This window comes from Alosa sapidissima, chromosome 13 (assembly GCF_018492685.1).
Source record: "Alosa sapidissima isolate fAloSap1 chromosome 13, fAloSap1.pri, whole genome shotgun sequence".
NCBI lineage: Eukaryota > Metazoa > Chordata > Actinopteri > Clupeiformes > Clupeidae > Alosa > Alosa sapidissima.
This window is the reverse complement of record NC_055969.1, coordinates 17294519-17309435: the sequence shown is the minus strand read 5'-3', so window position 1 is coordinate 17309435 and position 14917 is coordinate 17294519. Positions and strand designations below refer to the sequence as shown.

Sequence of the window (14917 nt, the reverse complement as noted above, 5' to 3'; positions counted from 1 at the left end):
ATGTTAAATTTCATGATTTTTCCCTGACGAGAAACCTGAATTTCCATGACCTAGGCTACTATAGAATGAATGGTAGGCTAATATAACGACCAAAGAGTAGCCACATAGCGTTCAAGAATCTGTGAGAGATGAGGAGTGGGAGATGAGGAAATGGGCATTGAATTTAAAGTTGGGCTAACCACAACCACTCAAGCAAGCAGTAGGCCCTAGGATAAGCTAATCACCAAATACACGTGGACATATTGGCATTGATGTATTTATTTTTGGCAACTAAATGTTAAACTGCTACAACAAAATTCCCTAATATTCCATGACTGGAATGGACTTTTGTCACATTTCCATGATATTCCAGAAATTCCATGACCCGTGGGAACCCTGATTGTATCCTAGTCAGTAACGTTAGCCATTACGGATATTTCTAATATAAAAAACTTAACACAAAATCACAGACATCTAATTGATGATTTATGAACCTATGTAATTATTTTAAAAAGTGAATGAATACATACCAACGATGCTACTGTAGGCATAAATGAGGGCAAATATACCTGTAGTTGACTTGCTACAATACAACCATAAACCAGACCTTTGCCAACCACTGAACAGCTAGTTTGTAACGTTAGCGTTCGTTTACTTCCCAACTGCAGCTCACGCGACATAACGATTATCAGCTGAGAGTCTTAAAGTGACAGCAACGTTAACAGAGAACTCATGAAGACTTGAGGCAAATTAACTTCTTACCTGTATACAGTATTGGGCCCACAGTGTTCTTATGAGCAAAAGCATATTTTTTTCTTGCATTGAAATGCAGTTAACATGTCTATTGATATACAATTTGTCTGGTCTGCATGAGTTGAAGGTGAAAGACCAACTATAGACGTCAGTCAAGCAAGGAGACATGACCATTTCCAATTACAATCATATATAACCCATTCTTTATGTGTGCACTACCGGGCACTTAGGAGTTAATTACATTGAGTTACACTTAGAGAACCAGAATATATAAATATAAAACAATGGCGCAATGGACCATGAGGTCTTAACAGTATAATGTATCTTCACAGAATTTAAAGGCAGTGTGTAAATATTTAATTAAATTAGTGTTGGATGCATATGTAAAATGCATATGTAGAAACTAGTTGCCAATACACCAAGGATTTAATGAAATATTGATTTAATAATAACAGTAAAATTGTAAACACCATATTATTCATAAAACTTCCAAGCAGACAATTTAAACAACTAGAAGTGAAGTCTATAAAAACAAACATCAACAATGACAGCAGGTGTTCAGCTGTTGGTAAAAAAAAAAAAAAGTCGTCCTTGGGATGTCGCATTGCCACATCATACATGCATCATAGTCTCCCAGTGGTTCGTCCTCCGGTGGGCCCAGCACCGGAGGTAAAACTCAGTCGTCCTGTTCTGGTCATGTAGCTCCGGTGGGCCCAGCACCGGAGCACAATCGAAGTTCCGTTGCCTGCTGTTGCTGCCATGTCATACATGCCTCGATGTAGTCTCCCAGTGGTTTGTCCTCCGGTGGGCCCAGCACCGGAGGTAAAACTCAGTCGTCCTGTTCTGGTCATGTAGCTCCGGTGGGCTCAGCACCGGAGCACAATCGAAGTTCAGTTGTCTGCTGTTGCTGCCACGTCATACATGCCTCGATGTAGTCTCCCAGTGGTTCGTCCTCCGGTGGGCCCAGCACCGGAGGTAAAACTCAGTCATCCTTGGGAGGTGGTTATGAATCCGGTCAAGACGTTGCTGCAGTCAGCCGCCAAACGGTCCTCCGGTGGGCCCAGCACCGGAGGTAAAAGTTAGTCGTCTTCGGGAGGTTGTGTTACTCCGGTGAATGAACGGCCCAGCACCGGAGCACAGCTGAGTGTCTTGGCATCCAGATTCAGGACTGGCTTCCCTGAATAATGGCCGTTGCATGTTAACTAGGCAGCAACTTAACTGCACAAGGATGTCGGCATAGCATCGCAGGTATGAAGGGATGAAAGAGAGGATCTTGAATCCTTTTATTTTCCCAATGGCACGTTCCTCCTGTTCCTGGCAATGACCTCCGTCTGGTGGGCTTCGCTGGCAGTCAGCTTTCCGTGGTTCAAAAAGGGTGGAATATTGAGGTGGACACCCTCTGGAAGTAGGTCACGTATGAGAAAGCCCTTGTCTGCCAGAATGACGTCACCGGACACCATCTGAGAAAGGATCCCAGACTCTTTAACTATGGCCTTATCAGAAAATGATCCCGGATAGAGACCACTGCAGAATGTTACAGCACCATTTGGTGAGACACCCACTAGAAATTTAAAAGAATGCATCCCCCTGTAGACCGAATATGTTTGTTTTTGATGTTTTAAGAGCTCTGGCATGGCAATTTCAATGTCACTGCAATCTATTATAACACGGCAGTTAGGGAAGTCCTTCCTTAAAAGACTGGCTGTTCTTGTGAGCAGAGGGAATCTTTTCCAGGCACGGAAAGAGTAACTCATGAAAAACATGAACAAATGTCAGCAGTACGTTGCTGATGGTGGTGCGACTGCACATGAATAATTTGGCTAGATGGAAATTTGGATAATTATGGCGTAGTTTCATCAGGCAAATGAATACTTGGTCCTCCAAGGTGATATCCTCTACTCGCCATCCATGGTGATACTTGATGGAACCCTTTAAACCGGCAACATAGTTGACCAAAACCTGGAAGGTGGCAACATCTGTGAGGCCAGTTTCTCGTCCAACCTCCTCACTGGATAAGGACTTCACAGAGAAGGGAGTGACCAGGGGCCTCATTACAGAAACTTCCTAACTCTGAAATCCTATCCTAACTTAACTTAGGATGAGATCCTATCTTATCTTAAGATAGGAATTTAGCCATTACAGAATCATCCTAAGTTAGGAAATTCCTAACTTAGGATGCCTAAATTAGGTTGCCATTCACCCTGTCCTAAATCAAAATAACTGTCACTAACTGAAAAAAATATGGCAGCAGCACTGCTTGTAGGTATCTTTGACAATGAAGATGAACACATTAACAGAAATGTAATGGCAGAAAGGCTACTTAGACCGCATAATGATGTGTTACATTTTCCAGACCGTGTTTTAATTTCATTTTATCGTCTGCCAAGACATTTAATTTTGAATTTGGTGGAAGAACTACGTCCAGTTCTGGAGAGGCCTACAAGGAGACATGGAGCCTTGCCAGTGCTTGTGCAGGTAACAAATGCTCTGCGTTTTTTTGCCAAGGGTGACTTCCAGACTGAGGTTGCAAGCCTGTCTTCAGTGTCACAGCCGTGTATTTCACGCAACCTCATGGAAGTCACCAAAGCCATCTGCAATCTGGCACCAAATTATATTCAGTTTCCGCGTGGAGAAGAGCTTCTGCGGATAAAGGAGGAGTTTTTACAACTGAGTGGAATGCCAGGGGTAGTTGGGCTTATTGATGGGTCACTTTTTCCAATCAAAGCTCCAAGTGGCCCAAGTGAGCCGGCATACGTGTGCCGTAAAGGATACCATGCCATAAACGTTCAGGCCATAGGGGACCAAAATATGGTTATACGGCATTTGTTGGCAAAGTGGCCTGGATCCATCCACGATTCATTCATATTCAACACCAGGTAGGTCCTTGACACTAACATAAATTATTGTTTTACAGACTTCATTATAGGCTTCACTCAAATACTATTTAAAATATGAAATGTGCCCATTTACAGTGATATCAATGCTTACCTGGGTGAGGGCAGGGCAAGTGGATGGCTTTTGGGAGACTCGGGATACCCCTTGAAACCCTACCTAATGACACCGGTCATGAATGAGCAGACAGAGGCAGAGAGGAAGTATAATGTGGCACACAAAAGGTGCCGTAGCCGTCAGGAGAGGCTTTATGGTATATGGAAAGGAAGGTGAGACATACTGCTTTGATGCATTCAATAGTGTAGATAAGGAGTGTGTAGTAACCCTGAAGAAGAAGCTAGTGTTAAACTATACACTTCAAAAGCAATGTAGCAAATGTATAAGTTTAATATGATTTAATATTAATATGGACTATAACATCATACCAAAAATGAAAGCCTGTTACCATGATGGCAATACAAACTAACTGGTTAATTGGTGCAGTGCTGGTTAATTTATGTTGTTGTAGATGGAGATGCCATGATAAGAGTGGGGGATATCTTCAGTATTCCCTTGAGAGAGTGGTGATGTTTGTGAAGGCCACTGCTGTGCTGCACAACATATGCAGGATGGCTAATCTCCCGGACCCTGAAAACATCCCGGTTGAAGATGTGGAGGAAGGCCATGATGGCATAGGCCTACATGATGGTGCACAGACTGGCAGAACTGCCAGAAACAACTTAATTGCACATTATTTTACAAGATAATTAAAGACAAAACATTGCAGTTTGATTTAAAATATTTATTTTTGACAATATTAAATAAATACATTTAAATAAGTGTGCATTTTTTTTATAGTTCAGAGAGATCGACAATGTTGTTCCCTCGATTTTTTAAATACTCCTTCATAAATTCGAATTTTTCTTTTTCCAATTGCAGTCTCTCCTTATCAATATTTACTTTTTCTCTCATTACCAGCAGCTTCTCCTTCTCCAACTCCAGAAGCTCCTCTTGTAGGCCTATGTGCTTCTTCTTTTTAGCTGTAGGGAAGAATTAAAAACTGTGAATCTTAGATTCAGAATCTAGGCACCTTTCCTTGAACAGCATAGACTAAACGGGACATTACAGTACATACCTTAACTGTTCATATGGAGTAGCATACAGTTGAGACAGCATCATTGTAAAAATGCACCTCATAGCCTATTTATTTTAAATTACCATCAACGTTGAATTCGACTTACCAGGTGATGGGATGACAATTGCTGGTGGCAGATTCATAGTGTCACACTCTGAGTCCATCAGCGTTAATATGACCCTTCTCGATTCAGGGTCAGACGATGTCGACTGACACACCTCGCCACTTCTCTGCTCACACAGCTCATCCAGTCCCACCTCCGTGCCGGTTGCAATGCCTATGATACACAAATTATTTCACGTTAGGGAGTTGTCAGCGTTGGCTTTTCTTTTGCTGTCTACATAGCTCTAGGCCTACATAGACTGTATTTTGTCTGGTTCGACACAAGTAACATGTAGCTTCTGGTGGCCCTATTCTAGGGTTACTATGTAGCCACTCCTCCAGGTAGCCGATTACGCTGCTACATTTTAGATTATCATCGTTAACGTTACATCGTAGCACTAGCTAGCTGACGTCTGTAGCCTGCTACACCGCCCCCAAAATGTAGACACACTGACACTAGTTGACATTAGTTCATACCAATTATGAGGTCCACTCTTTAGGTATATGCCCAACCTAAACTTAGCGCTAGCGTTCTTGTCGTTTAGACATGATATGTCTTACTGAAGACAAACTTTAATAACATTAGTTGCGATTGCCAAGCTAGCAGCTGGCTAATTTGCGATGGAAGCTAGTGCTGAAATCAACTTACCTTCGGTGTAAACTTGACCCATGACGGCCAGGATCTTCTCCTCCAGTGAGGTTAGGGGCTTCACTTCGGGCAAACCAGCCCCTGTCTTTGCTTCGTCCCTCCTTTGTAAGACCCCCCTGATCTTAGCATCACTTGCTAGAGAGGACCACTTTTTCTTTGTACTCTCCACCGTCCTCAGCATCCCACAAACTGCTGAGACAGAGTCCGCCACCTCTTTCCAGTGTCTATCTTTAGACTGCGACGTTACGGTCATTGAAAATTTCCCGAACAATAAATGTTTCCTGTCTTCCACCGCCTGAACTAATGCCTCCAACTCGTCTTGGCTGAAATTAAAAGCCCTCCTCTTCTTATCAGCTGGACCTGCCATGACCGTAGCTTGCTGTTTCGTTTAGGCTTTCGTTAGGCTTTAACGTTAACTTTTAAGCTCATTTGTCGTTACAGTTATGCGTTCTATCAGTCTCGTGCCCATTCTAAGTGCAGAAAAAGACATAAACTGTTGATAGCCGTCGAAAAATCAGATTGATAGAACATTTAGGATTTTCCTAAATAAAGATAAGATAGGAAGCCACAGATAAGATAGGAAACGGACATTAGGTTAGGCACTGCTTCTGTAATTGGAAGTTAGGATTAGCAGTTAGGATTCTTTCTGTAATGAGGCCCCTGGGACCTTGATTTTAGTTGCCTCTTTAAATCTTCAACCTCCTTGAGAGCTTCAGCAAGGGCAGCATCATCTCTGTCTGGTACAACAGAACTTGTCCGTGACCTTGAATGTGTGGCAGCAACAGCAGGCAACTTAACTTCACGCACAGGACCCTTTCTTTGCCTTTCCATCTGGGAAGTGGCAGCTGCATACTTCCCAGATGGAAAGGCAAAGGGTCCTGTGCGTGAAGTTAAGTTGCCTGCTGTTGCTGCCACACATTCAAGGTCACGGACAAGTTCTGTTGTACCAGACAGAGATGAAAGGCTTGGCTCTCTGTCAGCTCGTCTGAAAAACAAAATTGACAATTTAGATTACTCCCTTACCATCTCCATCTTCACTAATGAAATTGTCAGTTAACATTTAAGCCTGCCTGCACTGCATGTTCAGCAGTAATGTTGGTAAATGATTAATTCTTATATACCGTTATTAATCTTTAGATGATGTTTGGCTAGGTCTAGTCAGCCAAAATTGAATTATAACGGACCCGTCAACCAGTACTTAAAAAAACCCCATACAAAATAGGTCGGTACAGACTGCGCATCCCTGATGGACATGCTCACTTGACTTTGCCTGTTTAATAGACAATTTATCTTAACCTTACTGCTTACATTTCCGGTTATTGTTGTTTACATGCACACATATCATATATGACTAATATGTTTTCTGTAATAGATCAGTAACGTTAGCATAGGAACAGCGATATTCTCATCGTTTGCCAAACGTATTCAAACGTGGTCCCATATAGCCTGCTAACGTTACAGCTAGCCAGCTAGCCAGCCAATATTAGCAGAATGATTTGGTTGTGAAATTTCACAAGACATATAAAACTCACCTTATTATGCGGATCCACCTCTCTAACTCCTTTAGATCTTTTGGAAAGGTGTAAAACCTACACCCATTTGTCTCGATGATTACAATCTGGCGAAAAGCACAGCATGTTTACTGCAAAAATACAACCTTGGTCGTGACGTAACTTGAGCGCCCTAAGTTGTAGTCCATTTTTGATGCGAAACGAGCAATTTCAAAAACTTGAAAGAAGGCATAACAGTGACTGTAATTTTCAGAGTTAACATATCATTAATGAACAAACCGTGAAAAATATTTTTGGTGGATAAAATCTCTGATATGGCTGCGTAGTATTTATTTGAAAAGTCGGTCTATGGGACTTAACATTGGAGCTGATTTTCGATAGGAACGCAACCACTTGGAGCGCTGGTTTTCACTTTCCCTCCCTATATAAACATTTAATCCCTACATAAACTTTGGGTCATCCTTAATATTTCTCTAATTTACAGAAAGTCTGTATCTCTTATCACTTTTAAGATATAGCCTTTTGAAATGAAGATGTCAAAATCGAACGTTTCGAAAAAAAACCTCTGGCGCCTAAAGGGTTAATTCCTAAAAACCAATAATAAGAATTCTGTTCTATTTCTATTCTTCAACATGAGACCTCATTAACTTCTTTCTTTCTTTTAGAACATCTTCTAATGTGTAACCAACAACTAAGGATGCACTTAAGATTACATTGAGATGACTGACTTACAATAAACAATACAAATGAAATATAAGCAAATACATTACTTATAAGCATGTACTTTCAGTACAAATAAACGAATTGCATAAATGAAACAACAATGTTTTTAACATCCCAGATAGCAGTAGACTCCGGACAGACTCCGCCTTCAAACTGGCAAATCCGTGTAACTGTCACCTCTGTTTTACTGTCGTGATGGAGACATTGACCCGGATCAGACACCAGGGGGCGGGAAGCACAGTCACAACTGATACGGCCAGCCGCCGTGAAACAAAAGCGCGAATTTTTAGTTCTACGATTTCGTCGTTACTGCCTTACCGCCGCCAGAGCTGAGTTAGACATTGAAGGAAGCGGTTGGTGAATACGACGAGAGCTAGCAAAGAAGAGTTGTTTGATTTGTTTCAGGTAAGCCTATTTGCTTCAACTATAATAGAATGAAATACATTATTTTTGCTTTCATATAATGTTAATGGCTCCTTTTGACATTTACGCTACTTTAAACTGGTCTTGGACAATTAGCTAACGTTAGCTTTTGAGGTAAGCAAGGGTTAACGACATGTTCATTTTATCCATGTACAAATTAATTTAGCAACGCTTTTTATCCGAAGCGACTTAATTTGGCCAATTTACTTGTTACTTCAGGGCTAGTCTCCCTTAGAGCAACTTAGGCTGAGATTTTAACCCACAATTTCCAGGCTAGCATGCTAACGTTAGCCTGATTCCTTAACCGCTACCGCATCCTCTGTAAGCCAGAAAATAATTGAGATGTGATGTGTTCTATGTAGTGAGATACGTGTTTGTATGTTAAAATAACGATTTTATACAGTTAGGCGTGTATCCAAGTATGAAATGAATCATGCCTTCTCCCTCCGCCTGTCTCCTCAGCCCCATGACCGAGACGTTCAGGTGGCGTGACTGGCGTGCCTGTCTGCAATCCCACCTTTCAGTAAGGTAAGTGTAAGTCTTGTAGCACTGTGTAGCCTATGTTTCTGACATTTAAAACTCAAAAACCAAAATATATTAGCATAAAGGTGTTATTAGGGATTAAAATTCTCGTTCATACGACGGACAATCGTCATTTGGAAATTCGAGTTCCCGGTGGTGCACTCGTTCTAGAGCGCTACGCTTACTGGTTGTAAAATACGTTGGATATGTTGAAGTACGTTCTATGACTCTATGGGCGCCATTTTAATATGCTCAGGTGTCGTCACAGATGCTATCTACCGTGGGAATCCTATGGCGTTGATCCTAAAATGTTATCAATATTTGTTCTGTAAAGCTGTATGTTGAAATTACAAGAAACCCAACAACACTATGTCTAGACCAGTTAAATATATTGTATAAAGGCAATGTCGAATTATTTCCGAGGGTAAATTAGGCTTGGGCACTAACATCTGCCCATCATCCACCAAAACTAAGTTCAATAGGCCTGTGTTTGAGATATAGCGTTACTGTAATTTCGTTACTTTATTGGGAAACAAAGTAGTCTGAAGGTAAATTTAAATGTCATTAATTAGGCATACTCACTATCTGTCTATAGCCTATTAACTTATTGTCTCCATGATTGCTTATTTAAAATATGGATTAGCCTTGATAGCCTAGGCTACATTATTTCATAGAGATGTGCATATGTAGGCTACAGCACGCATTCTCTCCCTGCGCGCCTCTCCCTCAAACGGGTTCAGCCTGCATCTCCCCTAAGCAAATCAAAACGGCGGCTTGTGCAATAACTGTTCATGCAGACTTCATCTGCCGCGGTAGCCTACACAACTTTGCAAAGTCAACTTGAATGTATCAATTTTGAACAAAGCCTATTTATCACAATGTTGTCTGTCGCGTTGTCAATCGCAAACTTAAATTTATTCAAGCGGCTAAGGAATTAACTAGCTTAATTTGTGGAGATCGAAGAGAAAGCACCCGTTTGACATAGGCTTACGCGTAGCCACGGACGGGCCTAGGCCCGTCTACTTGTCAGTCTTGTCCGTCCGATTATAGGGCTTTCCTTCGTTTACGCTCACCATCTTAAAAAGACGCGCATGCAAGTCAACACTGCGCTGAAAGCTCAAGAATCAGTCAAATCGCGAACAGCCACAGCTCCGTTTAATTGTCAGGTGTGATGAAATGCATTCATATTCCACTTCTTATGTCATAAAGGTTGCATGCCTATGGAAAGGTTTTGTAGTAGGATTGTCCAATGGTCAGTGTTGCTTCAATTTGTGTTTTAATTTATGCGACGCACCAATGCTGGGTTCATCAGTTTTGCGCATGTTTAAAACGTTTTGCCGACTGCCTAACTTGTCATTTTCGTTCTATAAGTTCCACTTTTCATGTCATGAATGTAACATGCCTATGATAAGGCTTTGCAGTTGTACAATATGGTCAATCTATTCTCAATTGTGATTCATGTGACGCGCGCACCGATGCTGGGTTCATGCACTTGGTCAGCCTAAAACAGGAACATTTTGGAGAGGGAATGAGAGAATGAACGCACGCAAGAAACACTTTTTAATTAAACGTAGGTCTAAATTACAGACATAGTAAAACACTGAAAGTTAATATTTACACCACGGGTCTCACTCTCAAGCTCAAGCTCAGTCGCGTGCTGCCCTCTTTTGAGCTTGTGAGAGGCTGAAGCAGTCATACACATTTGCACAATTGCGCAGCCTATAATAAAAAGTAAATAATGCTTAATTAAATAAAGGCATGTGCTTAAGCAGCCTATAAGTAAATTAAAGGCCGCTGCCATAATTTGAGAATTTACAGTAGGCCTATACATAGGCCTAAATAATAGGACTTAGAATAATAAGTTATAACTCAAGCAAATTGTTTTCAATATATCATTGCACAAATTAAGTTCAACGGTTAGATTTATCTGGACATGTTTTAAGTTGACTGCAGCCTGTAAATAGGCTAATGATTTTTGAAAACAAACTTTTGTGGTCATATGCATTTTACATAGGCAAGCAGGACAATTTGGGAGTTTTTGACTGCATGGAAACGATACAATAGTGTCAAGCATGGTTATGTTTAGCCTAGGCCTACCATTTGCATTTATTTAAGTTATGAACATCAGACGCTTGAGTGATATCACTAATTAAGCTGCTCTGACGCGGTAGCCTATGTTGGCACATAGGCTACATAATTGCTGTTAAAACGCCTACTAGCACCGGGAATCAAAGCACTTATGAGGCCTGTATTGCTATTTTTCGTCACTACCTCACCGTGTCAGGCGCGCAAATTACCCATTACTATGACTTTTGATAAACATCGAAATGAAAGAACCTGTTGTTATTGCCCTTTTTTGTGGGTGTATGTGACACCCCTGCTAGAGCATTTGTGAAGAACATAAAGGCTCACAATGCATATCATGGATGTGATAAGTGTTGCCAGCCAGGTTTTTATTTCAACCACAGAATGACATACCCGGTAGATGATTTTGTGTTACGGACTGACTCATAATTTTCAGATAGAGTCCATCATGATGGTGGTCCTGATCGACCACATGGCTTTTCTGGTCTAGATGTTGGCATGGTTACGAGATTTCCTTTAGATTGCATGCATGTTGCATGCGTTATAAGAAAGCTGTTAAACGTTTGGCTGAGAAGTCCCCTGAAATGTGGCTTTCATCAGTGGCTTTACATTGCGCCTCTCGCTGGTCTCGGTTGTTTGCATGGAGCGCGACACATGTTCTGTTCGAGTGTTAGCTGCAGTTCATGAACCTTTTATTACGTCTGTTTAAGAACTCAAGTTTACAGTTATGGCCCACTTTATGATTTTTGATAAACATTCAAATGAAAGAACCTCTTAAACAACAGCAAGCCATCAATGTTGATCTGCAAACTAAAACGGAATCCATCAGAAATCTTCTCACATGGCTTTTCTGGTCTAGATGTTGGCATAGTTGCAAGATTTCTTTAGATTAAATGCATTGTTGCATGTTTAAGTGTTAACTGTTAAACGCTTGGCTGAGAGGTCCTCTGAAATGTGGCCTTAGTCAGTGGCTTTACATTGCGCCTCTCCCTGGTATCGGTTGTTTGCAAGGATTGGAACACATAGTCTTCGAGCGTTAGCTGGCTGCAGTTCAAACTTTTTCTTACGTCTCGCTGGCGCCATGTTCTCCTTCTAGTAGGTTTCAGCCATAGACATATAGCTTGATTAGCTGTTTTCTCTACCACTCTGGCTTCAGCCATAGGGCTGCTTCTTTTATTGTTGAATTACAGCATTCTGTGTAAAGACACTTGCTATAGGGCTTCAGTCTTCTACTGTCTATGGTCTTTACACATCCCATAGTGGCACTGCAGCCACCTAGCGGGTCAGTTCACTAGTACATTCTGGTGTATTAATCAAGCACCATGCAGTCTTCATTCATAATCTATCTGCTTGATTTTACACACCTGTGGAAAGAGACCTGATGAAACCCATGAATAGATGCCATTGGCCGTCAACGGTCCCCATCACTTTAAGGTCCTTTTAGCGCTAAGATAAAATTCTTTGTGAAGATGGACCCAGAACTGAAGGATGCAGCGTTTTTCTCTCAATCTTTTTTTTTTTTAGACTATGAAAAGGAGGGAACCCCCATTGACCAGCTCAGGAGTAAGGAGAAGAGCTCGTCTTGCTGTAGAGAAACGACTTCGTGACATTACAGAGGACCATGTTTTTGAATCAGCACAAACACACACTTGCATAGCTGACGCACCTTCCTGTAGCACTAACTCTACTGGAAGTGACTTCATACTTGATGATCATGTAGATGCCTTTGACACAGATGTCATTGACACACAGACAGACATAGACAAAGACAACCAACATTTATCTGAATCAGACTCTGAATCAGAGTTTGAGTGTGTTGATCAACCAGAAAGTCTTGCTGAGAGTTTGGCCAATTGGGCTGTACGTTTCAGTGTGTCTCTAGTTGCCCTTACAGCTCTCCTGAGTTTACTTAGAGTGTACCATTCGGAACTACCTAAGGATGCTCGAACCATTCTGAAAACTAAAACTGAATACAAAATTCAAGAAAGATGTGGTGGTTTGTATCACTACTGAGGCATTCTGGCAGCACTACATGACACACCAACTCTACTAAGTGAGAAGATTTGTGATGGATTCCGTTTTAGTTTGCAGATCAACATCGATGGGTTGCCGTTGTTTAAGAGCTCAAATTTACAGCTATGGCCCATTTTAGGACTTTTGATGAACGTTCAAATGAAAGAACCTGTTGTTATTGGCCTTTTTTGTGGTCCAAAGAAACCAACATCCTCTACTGAATATTTGAGAGACTTTAGTCATGAGTTGAAGCAACTGCAGGAAGGATTTTCTGTTGGTGGGAGAAAGCTTTTCATTGAGCTGCATTCTGTTGTATGTGACACCCCTGCTAGAGCATTTGTGAAAAACATAAAGGGTCACAATGGATATCATGGATGTGATAAGTGTTGCCAGCCAGGTGTTTATTTCAACCATAGAATGACATACCCAGTAGATGATTTTGTGTTACGGACTGACTCATCATTTTCAGATAGAGTCGATGAGGACCACCATCATGATGGACCACATGGCTTTTCTGGTCTAGATGTTGGCATGGTTACAAAATTTCCTTTAGATTACATGCATGTTGCATGTTTAGGTGTCACAAGAAAGCTGTTAAATGTTTGGCTGAGAGGTCCTCTGAAATTTCGCTTCTCCTCTAATTTTGTTGATAGAATCTCTTAAAGCTTGATTCAGATGCGCAAATACATTCCAGTTGAGTTTGCAAGGAAGCCAAGATCTCTGAGAGACCTCGACCGCTGGAAAGCAACTGAACTGAGACAGTTTATGTTGTATACTGGTTCTGTTGCACTGGTCCCATATTTAGAGAGTAATTTGTATAACAACTTTATGTTGTTTTCTACAGGTATGTGCATCCTTCTCAGTCCTCTACTGTGCTCTTCGTATAGCAATTATGCAAACACACTGCTCAGAACATTTGTTAGCCATGTTGGAAAGCTTTATGGCAAAGATGCCCTAGTGTATAATGTGCACGCCTTGGTCCACCTATCGGCAGATGCTCAACGTTATGGTTGTTTAGACTCTATCTCAGCTTTTCCCTTTGAGAACTATCTGTGTAAACTGAAGAGGTTTGTGAGGAAGCCAAACTTTCCCTTGGCACAAATAATAAGACGGTTATCTGAGGTTGAAAAGATCAGTTCTGTTCAGTTGCCCCGTAAGGATTTAATGAATCAGCATTATGTCGGACCTGTTCCTGATGGCCTTCAAGTAGCAGCACAGTACAGGAGACTACAGACTGAGCAGTGGACAATGAAAGTTTCCACGGGTGACAATGTTTTTGCTATTGGTGGAGACATTTGTGTTGTACATAACATCATTCAGTCTTTGGATGGAATTTATGTTGTGTGTAAAGCCTTTGCAGCGATGGAAAGTTTCTTCAGCTATCCGATGACCTCCGATTTCCTCAGTGTGTTTATTGTGTCTCAGCCTATAGGGCCATTTAAAGTGGCCAAAGTATCAGAGGTTTCTCACAAGTGTCTGCTTCTGCCTTATAAAGATAGGTATGTTGTTATGCCCCTATTGCATAGTGCATAGTCACAATTCTGCTCTGACCTTTTAGGATTAAGAGGTTCACAAACATTTTCTTGTATAAAGTCTGTATAAAGCTGTTAGTGATGCTGCTCTGGCCTACGATTTTTTTTTCTTTTCCTGGCAACATGTGCCTTTGTTTACCTTGGGCTCTTGTGATGTGCCCATATGATTTCATTTGTTTTTGAGTTTTCCATGTGCTTCTGACTCTGGCCAGAATCAATGTCTCTGTATGTTTTTGATCTTGTTTCTTAAAGCCTGCCTGTTCTGGGCCTATGTTTTGAACTCTGCCTTGGATTGTTTTTGTCCTGGGTTTTGCATAGCTCTTTGCTTTCCTTTTTGAGTCTTGAGACTGACTATTGTGTTTGAAGAATTGCTGCCTTCCTATTCCTCATTAAAGGAGAACTTTGTCTCTGAGCTGTCTACGATTGGGTCCTTTGAAACTAGCCTAATTTTGTAGTTTTGAAATTAAAAGAAAAAAAGATGCGCAAATACATTCCTGTTGAATTTGCAAGGACGCCAAGGTCTCTGAGAGACCGCGACTGCTGGAAAACAACTGAACTGTGATCGCGGCTGCTGGCACAAGACTTGCCCTCCGATGGGTCGAAAGGCCCTCGAAAGAGG

At 41.4% G+C, this 14917-nt stretch overlaps 2 protein-coding genes across 2 annotated transcripts; one reads left to right on the top strand and one right to left on the bottom strand.

The window, feature by feature from the left end:
* The first annotated feature begins 2819 nt into the window (after nucleotides 1-2819).
* LOC121680523 (putative nuclease HARBI1) lies at nucleotides 2820-4370 on the top strand. The gene is made up of 3 exons (XM_042059927.1): nucleotides 2820-3608; nucleotides 3705-3893; nucleotides 4133-4370. The coding sequence occupies exons 1-3, from the start codon at nucleotides 2974-2976 to the stop codon at nucleotides 4368-4370; spliced, it is 1062 nt and encodes a 353-aa protein (XP_041915861.1). The 5' UTR covers nucleotides 2820-2973.
* Nucleotides 4371-4450: 80 nt separating this feature from the next.
* On the bottom strand, nucleotides 4451-6335 carry LOC121680920 (nuclear apoptosis-inducing factor 1-like). Its single transcript, XM_042060517.1, has 3 exons — nucleotides 5490-6335; nucleotides 4845-5015; nucleotides 4451-4643 (listed from the first exon to the last, which is right to left on the bottom strand). Exons 1-3 carry the CDS (start codon nucleotides 5854-5856, stop codon nucleotides 4456-4458), a joined length of 726 nt encoding a protein of 241 aa, XP_041916451.1. The 5' UTR covers nucleotides 5857-6335; the 3' UTR covers nucleotides 4451-4455.
* Nucleotides 6336-14917: the final 8582 nt, after the last annotated feature.